At 40.2% G+C, this 17,258-nt stretch overlaps 1 protein-coding gene across 1 annotated transcript in view; it reads right to left on the bottom strand.

Moving 5' to 3' along the window:
* ADGRD1 (adhesion G protein-coupled receptor D1) overlaps positions 1-17,258 on the bottom strand; it is a 156,669-nt gene that overhangs the window by 51,222 nt on the left and 88,189 nt on the right. Inside the window, exon 16 of the mRNA XM_084297053.1 lies at positions 16,233-16,356. Coding sequence (XP_084153179.1) covers positions 16,233-16,356 — 124 coding nt within the window. The remainder of the gene's footprint in view (positions 1-16,232; positions 16,357-17,258) is intronic.

Raw genomic sequence — 17,258 nt, 5'->3', positions numbered from 1 at the left:
AGATTAGAGCAGTTTATTGGGCTGCACAAACAATGTCAGCAATGGGATATTTCACAGCTCGCGGGGCACTTTGCTAATGCTCTCACACTGCAATAATTTACATCGTTGTGCAAATACCAGAAGTGCTTCACAGCAGTGAGAACTGACAAACCAAGATAACCCATAAATCACAGGCCATTTATAGCCCACTTGTTTTGTTTAATGCATCATGTTTTCAGTGCCTGTTGAAGGAGGTGGACTAACATCTACAGAATGGAAAACCAGAGAAAAGACCCAGCAAGAGCAGCCAGCGTGTAAACCTCTATGTTCAGCCTCTGTTTTTATGTACAGGCACCTTTTGTAGAATAATTCAATCTTCATGAACATTTAGTCTGTGACTCTACAGTACCCACTACTAGGATATATGTTAAAACCTGGAGAGATTCAAAGGGGGAGGGACATTTTGTTTTGTCTCTTCATCCTAACTTGATCAGAAAGTGTGCTTTAATTTTCCATGCAAGTTCACATACAAAAATGACAAAAAAGCCACACCTAACAAAGGCAACCAGACAGTATTAATATATAATAAGTAGAACAGAACTAGGCAGGAAAAAGCTTTCTCATCTCGGAAGAATTTTCAAACGTATCTCCTGACTTGAATTTTGATAGAGCTGGCATTTTCATAAACTAAGCATCTGAAAACAAATATGTGGTCAATCCAAAAGTTTTGTTTATTATTACTATTATTATTTTTTTTTTTTTGAATTGCTATGCTTTTCTTTCAACATTTATTCACTATGCATTTAATTCCTGGCTGAAAACTCATTCAGAATATTTATTAATTCAAAAAAATACTGAAAGAACCAATATATTTTCCTTTTAATTTATTTATTTATTCTACAGTAAATCTGTCTAATATAAATAATCCATCCTCACAGTTTCGGATTTTACATTATTTCCACAAACACAATATAATTTCCTGCCACACAAAGTATTTCATCAAAGATTATTGACCCCAGCAGTTCTACTGATAAATTTCCCCTTAAAATTCCTTTTAAAGGAGAGAAATGAATGCCATGTGTTTCTGAAGAAAATAATAGTAATAATAATAATAATAATAATAATAATAATAATAATAATAATAATAATAATAATAATAATAATAATTTCATATACAGATAAAAATGATACACTGTATATGCCCGTTTTTCCTGTAATTATCCACTAACAGTACAGCTCACGTGCAGTCAGTTTCACAGCAGAACCGATTCTGGCTCTCCCAGCAACCTGAGCACTATCAAGCAATGCAGCAGCAGCGCTGAAAGACAACTGTTGCTATGGTGTTACAGTTCCTAGGAAATATGATGCAGCTCTTTTTTTCTCTTTCTTTTTTTTTTTTTCTCTTTCAGCCAAAGACACATTTCTTGCCCCTGACTTGGATAGCATCAATTACAGAGACAAAAGAGTTCTGTATGCTGGACCAGCCTAAAAGGTCCACTTGATTTCTACGAAAGAGCTTCTGTCTCTCATCATTGCCCAGAAAAGCCATGTATAGCTTTCACAGATTGTTCCTGAAATAGGAATAACTTCCATGGTAAACTAGACAGTTTTGAAATGATTTCCTCATCAGGGATATTCACGTCCAAAATGTGTGGACCTCATTTCCTGATTGCTCTGATACACATCCATTTCTCTTGCTACGGTTGATATGCAGTTCTCCAGAGGGAGGAGGGGAGCAGAGGAAACTTTCCCAGCTTCTAGTCACCCTGAAATCAGAATTTCTCATCAATTCAAGGCTTGCTTTCACTCTTTTCACTCCCAACACCTGCAGCCAGAAACTCTCCTTACAGAGGTGAAAGCTGCTCAGCACTCATTTCAATTTCCACTGGTCTATCACAGTGTTTCCATTGGCAAAGGCGGATAATGTCTGCTAAGGAAATGTCTAATGATTACATGCAAGGACAGAAGATGCAGGGGACCCATCTAGTGGAAACAGGCAAAAATCAAAAGCTTTTCTTTTTCCATTATACATGAAAAAGAAGATAATAATCACACAGACATCCTTCTTTATCATAACTAACTAATTTCTATCATAACGAACATGCCTCTAAGAAAGTAGCTTCTCTGGGCTTTAGCCCAGTCTTCCTCTAGAAAACCCTGCAGGGCAAGACAAGGCATGAGTCAGGCACTCCCAGGTGGAGCCCCTATTAGTTGGAAACTGCAAAGAAAAAAAACAAAACACAACACTCCTAAACAAAACATAAAAAAAGCCATTCAAACCTAAAATAACTTACATAGGTACCCACATCTGTGAACTGGAAATCACTCTTGCCTCTGGTAAACATGACCAAAATCTGACAATGCTGATGAATGATGTTCTTAAATCAATACCCCCATCTGTATGCTAACAACTGTTTCAAAAGCAACATCACTGAAGTTCACATTATCATCTTGCCTGGTGTGAGGGACAAAAATCTTGTAGGTAGTTCTGAATCGTTTTTTATTAAGAAAAAGGTAGAGCCCTCTGATAGCTGTTCTCAAACTGAACTGTCAGGTTGGAGTTGCACCAGAGAGCAGTCCCTGCTCATATAGCCTCCCTCCACTGCAACCAACTCCTTTTTGTGGATGATATCTGTTGTAAGGAATACAGCACAAAGAGGCCTGGAATGATTCCCAGCAAGTGCAGCCTCATTTCTAAAGACAGGTATATGATGGGGAAGAGAAGAGAACCTGTACTTAAAATACCAGGTCTCTACTAACTCCTCACAACCCAGCTGTTACACCACAGCTATATGGTGTGTGTCTGTGCTCACACTATATGCATGCAGTTTTTGTAGAAATACCTGGACTGACAAAACGTGGGGCCTCATCAATTCAGAAAAAAAAAATCCTATAAATCCCAGTGCTCTGACAGGAGCTGATTTCATCTCACCTCTGCTTGTCTATTTGCAGTTTTTCTGACTTAGTTCATGACATGGAATACAAGACAGTAATTTGGGATGATCTTGTAGTCAGCACAAAAATGCTAATCAGGCTGTAATGTTATTACTAAAGAAAATAGCATTAAAGAGTAGCAAATAAAACATTGAGCAATCTGTGAGGTAGTCCCATGAGGATGATTCTCACACTTGTCCCAATCTACATTAAATTATTCTTTGCTTCTAAAAGATTTTGTTTCTTTGAGGGTATAAGGTCTTCTTCTAAAGTCTGCAGCAAGCTGAAACACTAGGAAACAAGCTCACGCAGACATGAGTGTTAGTAATCATGAACACTATAAAAGACAGATGTTTCTTTTTTTCAGCTTTGAGAAACACTTAAATCAAAAACTCATACTCCATATAAAACTCCCACCCTTTTAGTTTAGCCTGTGACAGCCTTTACCTTGCAAGTGTCACTGATAATGTGGACAAAGATCTGACAGATTCAGCAGTTACACCCATCTAAAATATTATAGTCTATTGTCTTACCCTACTTCTAACTCATAAAAGAAGTTAGTACATTGCTCAACAATTTTATTTTGGAAACTCATAGGCAACCGGATGGCCTGAGAAATGATCCTGGAAAGACACCAGAACAGACTTCAAATGTATATTTTTCTTTTATGATGTTGTTAATAACAAGAAAACGAGTGACATCTAACTCCTCAGTTTAAAAAGAACTGCACAGGAAAATGAAAATATATTATTATAATGGGATGGTACTTTTCATCTCTGGAGGATCTGGAAAAAGTCAGTTGAAGCTGAAAGGTTTGTTTGGAAGACTGTACTCTAAAAATTGTTAACTGTATCTAGATCAGAAAACCTATTTATTTATGTAATATTAACAAGCAACCATCTCACACAGCACAGCAATCCATCAAAAAGCTAAATGGTCAATAGAGACAGAAAATATCAACGGGTCATATCAGAGCATCTGTCTGGGCAGCACAGATCTGTCTCTGCTACGCATCCAGGTATTCCCTTCTTTTCTGTGAATTCTGCACTCTTGTTGCTGTTTTTCCTTATTCAGCCCTCCATCAGTTGATCCCTCGTCTTCTCCTTTGCAGAAGGTGTGCCTCTGGTTTTGTCCAGAGAAGGGACATTTTGGGGGAGTGCTAATCTAAACTTTTCTTCCTTACATAGTGCAGAATATTCTTCCCTGTTTGCCTTTAGAGGCAGCACGTCACAGGGCTGAGTTCAACTACTTAAATTGACATTTGTCATAGATTAAAAGGGTTGTTTGTATACCAAATTAAAACTTGACAATGTAGCCTTGAAAGAATAATTTCATTTTCTAAACTCCTTTTGAATCCTCTGTTCTGAAATGTGATTACTTAAAAAAAAAAAAAAAAAAAAAAAAAGCAAGTTTTGAACCAAAAAAAGTTTTACAGCCTTAAGAAATGAAGCCTGCAGTCTTATCCTTTGTTATCCTTTGCATCTTAGAGTGTGCATTATTGGTAGAATTCAGAATATGATATTTTGCATGTGTTTAAATAGAGTAAACATTTTATAAAACCAGTTATTTGTTTACCAGTGGAAATGTAAGACATGACAACTGTATTTTGCCCTAAGTCTTAGCATAAGAACAAGTGATATTTTTGTGTCTCTTCTGGCCAGCTTGCCATCTAAGAGCAGCATTACTATCACAAAGCCAATTACAATGACGTATGATTTTTGCCCTGTTTACTAAGCTGCCTGAGATCTGCCATGAGTTGATCAGCTGCTAGTTTGGCCTGAAATCTACTCTCCAACTCTTCTACAAAGGCTTGAAATGATTTCTTCTGAGACATTTCTTGGAGGTAGGGAAGGGAGGAGAGGTAGGGTTGAAAAATTAAGGTTCAGACAACCCTCTTGAAGCTGCACCTTTAAAATGCAATCTGAATCCAATTAAGAAAAGGATGAATAATTAACTTTGGCAGCCTGAGTGTTTCAGAGACATTAAAACGCTGGCCTTGGCTGATGAAGCTAATGGTTTTAATTGCCTCCAGAAAGGCTGCTGAAATTCAATTTCAGCCCAGTGAGGCCTTTATTTATATATTAAATAATAATAACAATACAAATCGCTGTTTTCCTTCAGCTTGCCAAGCACTTTGTTATGTACATAACATTATGTGCCTCTTTTTTTTTTTTTTCCAGATTAACATCTGTGTTTCATTCAGGAGGCTCAGTCTACTCACTGAGACCACAAGTATGATTTTGGTGGGGCCAACCTAATGGGGCTACACAATCACTACTCATAGCAAAAAAGTCTAACTCTGTTCAGAGACACTTTTCTCAATCCACAGTATAACAGACACCTTCAGAGGAAAAAGGCCTCTCAGAGTCATGTTTTGCAGTGCAATCATCTTTATCAGCCATTTCCAGCAGAACTGCTTTTGAATTCCCATTCGTTATGAACTCCACATCTCCTGGAGATTAGCAGGGAAGTGCTACAAAGGGGACTTACTTTTCAGGCATTAAAGGAACCTTTTCCTCCAGCCAGCCCAGCCCGGTGGTTGCTACTTAAAACTTTTCACTGTGACATGAAAAATCTAGAATTTTCCAAATATCTTTGCCAATGTATTAATTAGTATTTTTAAAAGTCCACATTGCCTTTTAGAGCAGTTCTGGGCAAGATGTCATCAAACAGTAGGTAATTTGCTCATTACAAACCTCACCCAGCAAGTTTCTCGTTCAGATGAAGCCTGAAGGAAGCATGGCAGGGCGGAAGGACTCAAGTTGTGAAGCAGTACCAATTACAATAAAGTTTGGGGATCAGAAAAACAGATTTTTGCAAGTCTTTCCTCATATCTCTGTTTGTGTAACACAGAGCAGTGTCCTTTTTTGCCTTCATTTCAGGCCTAAAACCTGCAACTTTCTCGGAAGAAATGGTAAATGTATTTACAGCAGATTATCCTCTGTGAAACTGAAGGAGCTACTTTTGCCCATACACCTCAGACTTCTACATCTGTTCTCTCGTTTCTGTTCCAGCAAGAGCAGACTCATACTGTTCTCCAATTAACAGACAAACCAAAGTTCATGAGAGAGGCCTATGAGGAGAGGAAAACCCATTGTGGGTCCAGCAGGCTCTAGCAGGCAGAGAAACAATGGTCTCCTGCCAAAATGAGCCTTAGATCTTTCAGAGCAGTTGAGGATAATTAAATACCCAGCTCCCAGCAAAATTCAATGAAAATGAGTATGTCTGCTTCCCTTCTCCCCAGTTTGGGCTCTGATTCAGAAATGTCCATTTCGATTCAGGACTGTGGTTAGCTGTGGCTTGCGGTGCAGCCAGGACTCCCCAGGTACCCAGCCCTGAACTGCCCCTACAGCACGCTTTGGGGAGAAAGGGCTTGAAAAGGTCAGCACCAGAAGCAGACTGAACCAGACAGTACAGAAGGACTAAGTTTAATGATGTTCAACAGAAAATAGTGATGGGTGCAGTACCATTAGATTTTTATACTGCATAGGGAAATCCTTTAGTCAGCAAGATCTAGCTGCCCAATGGCTCAGCGCTTTCATTCCCATCATAGAAAGGGAGACTATGTTATTTTCCTAAGTGTTCTGATTAAAGCAGAGTCCTATTTCATACTCTTTTGACCATTATAGCACTGTTAAATATTTGTGCTTTCCAAAATAAAAAGTAATTTTTTGTTCTGTTCTGCTGAGTGAAATTCAGTAATTGCCAAACAATTCTCCAAGAGATGTCAGGAGTTTAGTATTTTGCAGCATTAGTCCAAGTTTTTTCTGTGTAATTACATGTATATATGGGGTTAAGGACAGGCCCAGAGAGTGTCCTATTTCCTCCTATCAAAATTAGCAGAGCTGTACTGGCATATGAACAGAAGAGCAAAAGCATGAACAATGGCTCTAAGTTAAAATTTTCAGGGAACATGGGTGTAGTACATACAAAAGAAATACAATGCAAATCACAGAGTGAGCACATCAGTGAGGTCCTCTATGGGGGCAACATTTACTACAATAAAATGGAGGGGAAAGCAGAGAGAGTGAGCAAGAGCAAAGAAGAAAATTTACAAAGCAACCCTAGCATAAACACATAGGCTGATTTATCTTTGTTCATCTGGTGGGTAAGGGCTATCTAAACTGTCTGCAGAGATCTCTTCAATTAAATAAACTGTCAATGGTAATAAACAAGGGGAAAAAATTGCAATGCCTATCCAATTTTTAAATATTCATCACGAAATAAAAATTACTGGACTAAGGCACTATTCTTTTCATGTTCCCAACAATGAAAAACATGCTGAGAAATGTAATTATATTAGAATCACAAAACAGCAGAAATCAGTGAATGCCATGTTACTTCCATTTCATTGTCCCATTACAGCACATAATCTGAACCTCAGCTGGCTGAAAATTTTAAGAACAGAAGTTCTCATTTCAGACTGCTATTTTGATGTCCTCTGAGTGCAATATTTGATTAATAAATGCAAAATTTGATTTAGGAAAATAACACACCAAACTTACATATTCCACACCTATGCCCCATATTTTTTAATATTTGCTAATATTAGCATATTTTTAAAACAGCTTTCAGAAACACAAATAGATGAACTTAGCTATAACAGTGAAAAATAACATAAAAACACATATATATCCCGAAAGAAGATGTCCTTCCTTTTGTAAATAGAAGCCCCCAGTCAAATCCCTAAGTCTCTTCAAAATCCTGGGCTCCCTAAAGATGTTATGTGTTGCCTATAGATCCAGTTGCAGGACCAAAAAGTTTTTAAATATTTTGACCTTCATAAACTCTTCTCTGCTTTCAAGCCCATTGGTCAGCAGCTTGAAATGCATTGATCCGCTCTTCTGAATTATAGAACAAGAGCTTCTTTCTGGTTTTAAAGATGTAGAAAATATGTTTAAAAACCTGAACAATTTCTGCCAGAGACTGTATGACACCATTACTTTGCTGAAAATGTCCATCCACTTGTGAGCTTTAGTGCAGTAAATTTTACATCCTCACAGTCAAAAAGACAGAAAGAGCAAAGCCCCACAAGAAACCGAAAAGAGAGAGAAAGAGAATTGGAGAATTGACTACGAGCCATAAATATTACTGCTTTGTCCTACTTTGGTCACTTGCTAGATGGGAATCCAAACAACCTCTGTTCTGCTGTGGAAGACACTGATTTCCCCTCTAAAAGGATTTGGATCTCTAGGTCCCCAGGTGTCCAGCATCCTTTTGCTGAAATGACATTTATGTGGCAGATGGTACAAATAGCCTGGCATGCTTCATAGTTGTTGGATCACTATAAAAATAAAAACTGCCAGATGGCTGGCATGTTTGCTGGCAGTAGCACAGGACCCCACTGACTGATGAGAGGAAGTAAAGCTGCCCAAAATGAAATAATAGTGCCTGAATTTTCTTTGGAGTGCTTCTGAAGTGTGGCTTGCTCCATGTTGGATTTGACTCCTGCTGGCTAGGAAGCAGCTTGTGACATCCCTTGGTCTGATTGTGCCAGAGGAACATCACCTACATCTCTTCTCCTGATTTCATCTGTCCTCCCCAGCCAGGGCACGGGCCCTCTCCACCAGCCATTTCCCCTCCAGCAGGGGGTACCACCAGGTGCTGGGTACAGGAGGTTGCATTGTGGGCTGAGATCTCCCCAGGACCTATGCAAGTGGATGATATGAAGGATACGTACTTGAGGATACGTACTATATCCCATCCTCTGCTGTTCCTATCAAGGTTAAAATCTGCTGCATAGTGAGGACTGTTGTACTTCAGGAAAACCACCAAAGTATGACCCTGGGTGCCCTCTACCTGGACTTTTTCCAGATGAAGCAAACATAAACCAGTTTAAACATGTCAAACTAAATGGATTATTTATTTTTCCTACCACAGCTATATTAATGCACCATTATCTTCCTAACTATAACATTGCAGGGCAGCTGGCAGCACAGGTTTGTTCTGACTGCAGCGAGCTGTGGCTGAGGTGAAGGCCAGAACACAGTTCTGTGAATCAAGGAAGGCAAAAGACAGGAATGAACCCCTGAGATTGGAGCTCCACCAAGGATTTCCTATTTTTTACTTTATCTGTTTCCCCCATCAGAAAGGGGAACAGAGCAATGAGTTTCCCAGAGGATGGTGCACCAGCTGGTTAATACCTGCACAACTGCTCTGAACATCCCATGGACATATTTTGTTGGGGCAGTGCATTTGTAAAAATTCTCAGTTTTACTCACCTGACCAGAGTTGTAAAAAGGCTTCTCTACTGAGTTTCCAAATTCTGATGGTGTCCTGACCTTAATTATGTCCATGCAACCTCACAAAGGCAATCAAGGGCTGAACATGTCCCTTAGGAACATGCATGTCTTTGGTCACATTTTACCTTGGCCTTATTTATTTATTTATTTAAACAAGTTGATTGCCAATAATCTCCAAAATTCCAAGCAAATGTTATTATTTCCCAAGTTAAAACCTAAACAAATCTCAGCAAGCAAGCCTGAATTCAAGCCAGTCATGATACAGACATAACAGCAGAATGATAAAGACACAGATAATTTTGGCACTTCACGTGGCCGGTTCATCAGCAGGCTAACAGGTCAGTGCCAGCCTCACATCTGAGTGCCACATGGTTGTAAATTTTTCCAAGATTGTTTTTTCATTCCTGAAATAAACTTGTTACAACCGTGAATCCCCTGCATCACTGAAAGCAGCTAAGCTGCATACACAGACCTCAGGCTCATCAGCAGTATTGTTAGTACCACTCTTTCACAATCACTGCGGCGTTACTGCAGTCAAGCTGTTGCTGAAACTAATATAAAATCTGGAGTAGTATTCAGCTCTGCTTGTAATCCAAGCTCAGTTTTAGCTAATTCACAGCATTCAAAGAAGTTCTTTTCCACACACTTTTGTATAGTGCACAGATATCAAAGTGGGGGTTCACTTTCTCACATTTAAGTTAACATTCCAGAATTTAAAACTGCTCTCGTTCAATTTCTTTCTCTGAAATACTAGGATAAAAATTCTCTTACATCTCACAGCTTCTTCCTTACACCTCTCTTGCATTTCTGTGTTCCCTGGAAATTAGGCCCACCTGACAGTCTGCCCCATATAACCTCTAACAGTTTGTCAGCATTTCTGGTCTCATAATATTTCAGGTTTTCAAGAGAAAGTGCTGCCAGATGCTTGGTATCCTACAAATTTGTTCATAAAAATGCCTCTCTGAAACACAACAAAATCCACAACAAAATCCACATGACACATTGTGATTCCTCCTCAAGCCAGATACAGAGTATGAACATAGATCTGTACAGTATAATAAAATAGCAATGACAGAGAATCTTGAGAATATATAAAGTCATTTGTGCTCACAAGAAAGGTACAAACTATGCAAATATAGAGAGAGCTCCTGGATATTGGCAAAGGTGTGGAAATAAGCTGGAATGGTGTTAGCAGGAAGTAAGGCACTAGGGCAGGTTCCAAGTGCATCAAACTGACAGGGTCTGGATTGTGCTATGCTACAAGTGGAAAAAGCCAGACTTGACCATGGGAAGGGACAAAGAGTTAACCAAGGAGATTCTTGCTCAAACTTAAGAGAACTCAGAAGAAAAAGTCACCATCCTTGGCAAACAATTATCATACAAGTTTACCTCTCTGGACATTAGAAATGCTCACAGGTATTTATGTGGCAGGTTAGTTCTGAGGAAGCTCACTTATTTTCAGTCTTCCTTGCTTACACGGAATCACACAGAATCATCTAGGTCGGAGGAGACCTCCAACATCATGTAGTCCAACCTCTGCTCTAACACTAACCAGTCCTCCACTAAACTGTATCGCTAAGCTCTACATCTAAACGTCTTTTAAAGACATTCAAGGACGGTGACTCCACCACTTCCCTGGGCAGCCTGTTCCAATGCCTAACAGCCCTTTCAATAAAGAAGTTCTTCCCAATATCAAACCTAAACCTCCCCTGGTGCAACTTTAGCCCATTCCCCCTTGTCCTGTCACCAGGCACATGGGAGAATAGACCAACCCCCACCTTGCTACTGCCTCCTTTAAGGTACCTGCGGAGTGTGATAAGGTCGCTCCTGAGCCTTCTCTTTTCCAGGCTGACCAATCCCAGCTCCCTCAGCCGCTCCTCACAGGACTTGTTCTCCAGGCCCCTCACCAGCTTTGTTGCCCTTCTCTGGACTCTCTCGAGCACCTCCATGTCCTTCTTGTAGTGAGGGGCCCAAAACTGAACACAGTACTCAAGGTGTGGCCTCACCAGAGCCGAGTACAGGGGGACAATCACTTCCCTAGCCCTGCTGGCCACACTGCTTCTTATGCAAGCCAGGATGCTGTTGGCCTTCTTGGCCACCTGAGCACACTGCTGGCTCATATTCGGCCAACTATCAACCATCACTCCCAGGTCCTTCTCCGCCAGGCAGCTTTCCAACCACTCCTCTCCCAGACTGTAGCTCTGCTTGGGGTTGTTGCACCCCAGGTGCAGGACCTGGCACTTGGCCTTGTTGAACTTCATGCAGTTGACCTCAGCCCATCGGTACAGCCTATCCAGATCCTCCTGCAAAGCCTTCCTACCCTCAAGCAGATCGACACACGCACCTAACTTGGTGTCATCTGCAAACTTACTGAGGGTGCACTCGATCCCCTCATCCAGATCATTGATAAACATATTAAAGAGAACTGGCCCCAGTACTGATCCCTGGGGGATGCCACTAGTGACCAGCCTCCAACTGGACTTGACTCCATTCACCACAACTCTTTGGGCCTGGCTATCCAGCCAGTTTTTAACCTGACAAAGCATGCGCCAGTACAAGCCATGAGCGGCCAGTTTCTTGAGGAGAATGTTGTGGGAAACGGTGTCAAAAGCCTTACTGAAGTCAAGGTAGACCACATCCACAGCTTTTCCCTTGTCCAGCCATTGTGTCACTTTATCATAGAAGGAGATCAGGTTCGTCAAGCAGTATCTGCCTTTCATAAACCTATGCTGAGTGGTCCTGATTGCCTGGTGGCCCTGCAAGTGCCAAGTGATGACCCTCAAGATAATCTGCTCCATGAGTTTCCCAGGCACTGAGGTCAAACTGACAGGCCGGGGTTTTCCGGGTCTACCTTCTGGCCCTTCTTATAGATGGGCGTCACATTTGCTGTCTGGTAGTCACTGGGACCTCCCCCGATAGCCAGGACTGATGATAAATGACGGAAAGCAGCTTGGCCAGCTCCTCCGCCAGTTCTCTCAGTACCCTCGGGTGGATCCTATTCAGCTCCATTGACTTGCACACATCCAGGTGCTGTAGCAGGTTGCCAACCGTTTTCCCATGGATTATGAGGGCCACATCCTGCTCCCACCCCCTTCCACCAGCTCAGGGTACTGGGTATCCAGATAGCAACTAGTCTTGCTGGTAAAGACTGAGGCAAATAAAGCATTAAGCACCTCAGCTTTTCCCTCATCTCTTGTCACTAAGTTTCCCCCAGCATCCAGTAAAGGATGGAGATTCTCCTTAGTCCTCCTTTTCGTGTTAGAAACACGTTGTCTTCATCTGAACTTAGAGAGTATTTCTTGCTGCCTGGTTCCAAACAGCAAACTCTCTTTAAATACCTGTAATGTCTTGATGGAAAGTTTATGCATTTTTCTAATACAAAAATAAAATCAATCTCATGAGGAAGTGCTGAGAGCATCAGAATGCATATCACACTGAACTGGTCTCAAGTGTTCATGGATTTCCAAATCAATGTTGGTCTCTGCTGACCAGTGCATTATGTTAAAGGCTGTCGTGGTGCCCTTGGAGAGGATGTCTGCCTGTTTGTGCTATCGTAACAGCTGCATTTATCAGTATGATGAAGAGAAAGGCAAAATAGGAGAATGGAAGCAGAAGGCACCCAAAAGAGAATTCTGGTTAAGAACAAAGTCACCTCTTTGAACCAGAACACAGCCTTTCTTTAAAACCTCTACAGTTTTCAGGCACTCCACTTCTGATAATTCACTTACATTTTCCATTAAAAGAAGACTCCCTTTTGTAAGAAATTAAATCTAGCATATATATATATATAGTTCACATGGAAAAATTTCATTCAGTTGTATTTATATGACTGTAAGTATAAAATAGCTATAAAAATAGAACTTTTTTGATGTGAATGTGATGTGAATGATGTGATGTTTTGATGGCAGAAGCTTACTCCCACCCACTCTTCTTCTAGTGAAACACTACTTATAAAAAGAAAAATAAAATATTCAGAAGTTCAAGATCTAATATAACATAATCGTAACAATTTCTTAGAGCACTGACAATCTTGTATTCAAACTGGTGATTTATTTGGGCCCTTTGAACCTTGGCTCATGAATTTCAGAACGTGGTGAATAAACATGTATATATGTGTTTAAAATCGACAGTGTTTTGACATTTACTTAACAGGCTTCTAAGGACACCAGGGAGAAGTTTCCAATTGTGTAGTTGATTCAGTAGGATCTATTACTTAGACATGTGAAGCAAATGTTTTATGAATTTATAACTGAGCACAATCTGCTTGTATAGCTCAAAAACCAAGGGTCTGTTTTCCCCAGATCTTAACTTCATACCAATGTCACAATGAAAATACAATTGTTGGTTGTGGGTTTTTTGTTTGTTTTTGTTTGTTTGTTTGTTTGTTTTCCCCACTGGATAAAAATAATACCTTAAAATAATCCTAAACTGACAATTTAAAATGTCTATTTTAGTCAAAGATTTGGGATGAGATTTTCTAATGAACTATGAGAGAGGCACTACATAAAAAACAAACTAGAGGAACACAAATTTAGGCAAATCGAAGGGATGACATCCTTCTTCTTTTTCATGGCAGCATTATCCAAGACTCCCCCTGTGCCCACTCTCAGTGTCACCTCCCTCCAGCAGGAAGGACAGGGCAAGGCCAAGTGCCAAGGTGCCGTTCAGGCTCATTGCTGTGTGGACCAGTGAACAAGGATTTCTCCATCCCACAGTACATTTTTAAATTCTGCCAACTGAGGAGCAGGTAAAAAAATGTTTAGCTGAAAACTTTAAAAAGTCATAAATGAATACATATTGTCTTCCTAGCCTGCACAATCTTCTGGTGACATCTGAGACAAGCTTTCCAAATCCTCGTGGATTTGCAGAATGAAGATAGGGACTCTCTACCGGAAATACAACTGCAAGGCAATTCCTCCCACCTTGCAGCATATCACTTTTCCTCTCAATAATGTATAAATTACTTTCTTCTTCAGAAATAGGATTTTAGGTGTAAGGGGTTAAAATTATAATAGAAAAATACATGAATTAAATCTAATTTAAAAGAAAAAAAAAATTACTCATGATCGACTTTTCCAGTACTGCATCACATAGAGAAGGATTTTTATGTGTCACGGTTCCCACTTGCATTTTGTTTTCTAAATTATCATAAAGAAATAAAAAAGCAATTGAAAAACATTCTAAAAAAAAACTGTGGCAGATGCAAATTAGAACAGACAGTTAAGAAGAGAGAAAATACTAAAAGCAGAACCATTAAATGACTGTAAGAAACTGGACAGTGCCTTCATGTTTCCCAGTTAAGCATTTCAGATCTCTTCAAGAAAGTTTGACTTCAAATACTTTGATATAAAATGTCTTTGATCTCTAATTACTGATACTGCATGATATTAAAACTTATTATAGCATCTCATTAATCATAACAATCTCAAATCTGTTTGAAAGTTAGATATTTTAGAACTATCTCCAGTGGAAAACTTACTAATCTTTCACCAGCAATTAGTTGGTGAATGTCCAGTTTAATCCTGGTTAAATCATTTAATCTCTGTATATGGCTCTTTAAAACAGCTTTAATAACAGCATATTTCTGCCATCCTATTTTTATCTTACAAGTGTGAAGCTCTGTAGGCAAAGCAGCATTTTATTATGAGTACAAAGAGTTCCTAGGAAAATGATACTTGGAAACAAGCTAGGGTAATTAGGCAATTTACAAATAGGAAAGACAATAATGGGTAGATGAAAACTGGGTTACCCAAACAAGCTACTTTCCATCTTCAAATGGCTCTACCGGTACAAAGGGCTCCGGAATTAATTAAATTATTTGGATAGCAGACCATGGTGTTCCACACCATAACCCTGCCTTTGATGGCATTACAACATGTAACTTGGATTGCCGTGTGAGCAGTTGTGCTAACAGTGTTACTGAATCATTAACTCCTAATAGCAGTTTGGGATCGTTCATTCCTCAAAAAGACTTCGCTGCAGCTCAGTGGGATAACCCTGGTTATGGTTGCCTTATGCTCCAAGCTGACTTGTGTTTCTATCTGCAGGAACCTCCGTGCTGCCATCACAAGCACATACAGCCCATCCTGCACAAGTACCTATCCCAGGGCTAAGCTAAGCTTCTGTCTAAAATAAAGGCAAACCCATCAGTCAAACCAATTAACAGAAGCCTGAGACACAGCCTCATATGCAGTGCACCCAGGCCAACAGAGCTAACAAAAACCCTCTACCTGTACTAGAGAGGACACCACGCTTGTTAGTAGCCCACAGTGACAAATGTGATAAAGACTCCTAAGGTCCTAATGAAGCTCTGCTCCTTCTGCAGCACCACAAGGTATCATGAAGACAAGAACGTATTTGGTGAGGAGAGTGTCATGTTTGTCATCAAACTTCATCTGAAGCCAGAGATGAGCATGACCAGCAAGCAGAAGGTCCGGGTCATATTCTGGCTGAGAAGACGTTTGCTTGTCAGCTCTTTGGATAAAGAAACTGAGCACAGAGAAACTACAGTTAAGGGGTTTCAAATCTAAAACTGCCATTTCTTTCTCCTGCTTCTTCTACACAAGTCTCTGCTTGGCAGCTAGGTGAAGGAAGAGTAGCTGGGAGGCTCCTGCAAGCTGGCACAGCAAATGACAGGGACCAGCTGGCAGCAGAGCTCGTTTCACATGGAGTTCAGTCTCGGCTGTTCATATTCCACAAGTCTAGTTACCAAAAGCCTTAAACAGAAACATCTCAGCCTCCTCAGTCTTGAAAATTAATCGTAAAAACCAGGTTGGTCTGTACTTGACAAAATCAGGCTAAAAAGGTGAGTATAAAGTACCGTGCTTCAGGATTCCCACCTACAGTACAGACCCAGTATACACAGAGGTGTTTCACTCCATGCTCCATTTCAGCTCCCAAAAATTTTAGAAAACATGTATGGTCAAGAAATAGCAATACAACTTCCCAGACAGCAAGTTGTGGAATAAATCTGAATTAGGCAAAAAATGAGCCCAGTTACAATCACTTACTGGTGTGGCGTGAGGATGCAACTGATGTATTTTTAACAGACAGAGTTATTCCTTTGCTTAAACTCACCTTGAGAGGCACCACTTGCATCAGAATGGCGAAGTTAGTGAGGTGGTTACAAAGACACACTGAGTAGTTGAGGTCCCCACTCTCACGCACACAACCTTCATTAGACCAGACACCAGTTCCATTGCTGCAAAGCACAAAAAAATGAAACATAATCTCTATCAAAATTCATCTTATTGAGGTTAATTCGACATGCATCATACTGTACAGGAGACATAAAAGATTGAAAGCCATCTCAGGCTGGTGCATTCACAAACACTCTCAGATTCTTCTCAACTCCATCATGAAAATGGTTAACAAAAATATTGACTAGAAGAAGGCCCAAATCAGACCCCTCTGTGAATGTCACTAGAGATTTCCTCCCAGTTCTATAACTAGTGAATAACTGTGTATTTTTATTTTTTTTCATAACGTTGTGCAAACTGTTTATAGCATTTCAGCTAGACCCCAATTTCTATACTTTGAGAACTACCATATTGGACATTTCAATAATCCTGCAAAAGTCAAAGCATATCATATCTGCTGCCTTTCTTTTATTCACTGTCCCACTCATCCTGTCAAAGAAAGTAATTTAGACTGATTGAGTTTGATTTCTAGTGACCCATCCATATTGACTGCTTTTTGTCACTTCATTCTCAGGGAGACCAAGAGCAGCCCCTGCTCCACTGAAGTTATGGCTGGCCTGGCCACGTGGCTCAGTCCCAGTGCTGTGCAGGAATGCGATCCTCATGGGATTGCTTATTCTTGGAGCAGGGAAAACCTGGAAACCCCTGCGCTGACATAGCCCTGCCACAGAGTGGGGATACAGGAGCCACATATTCACAACTAAGTGGAGTTCCATGCACCGTAAGTCTGTCTGTTTCTTAACTATGTATTATTTTTTATATCATTTTGGGTCCTCAGGCTAGACTGAGTGATGTTTTTATTGGTACTTAATTTACAGACAGGTATTACCTCACCTTTCTTCTGTCCTTTGGAACCTCCTTGAGTTCTCAAAGGGAGTATTCTGTAGGTCAGAAACCAATTGCG

This window comes from Netta rufina, assembly GCF_964035555.1.
Source record: "Netta rufina genome assembly, chromosome: 17".
NCBI classification, from domain to species: domain Eukaryota; kingdom Metazoa; phylum Chordata; class Aves; order Anseriformes; family Anatidae; genus Netta; species Netta rufina.
Note: the sequence above shows the minus strand (reverse complement) of the source record. Positions and strands in the feature narration are given on the sequence as shown.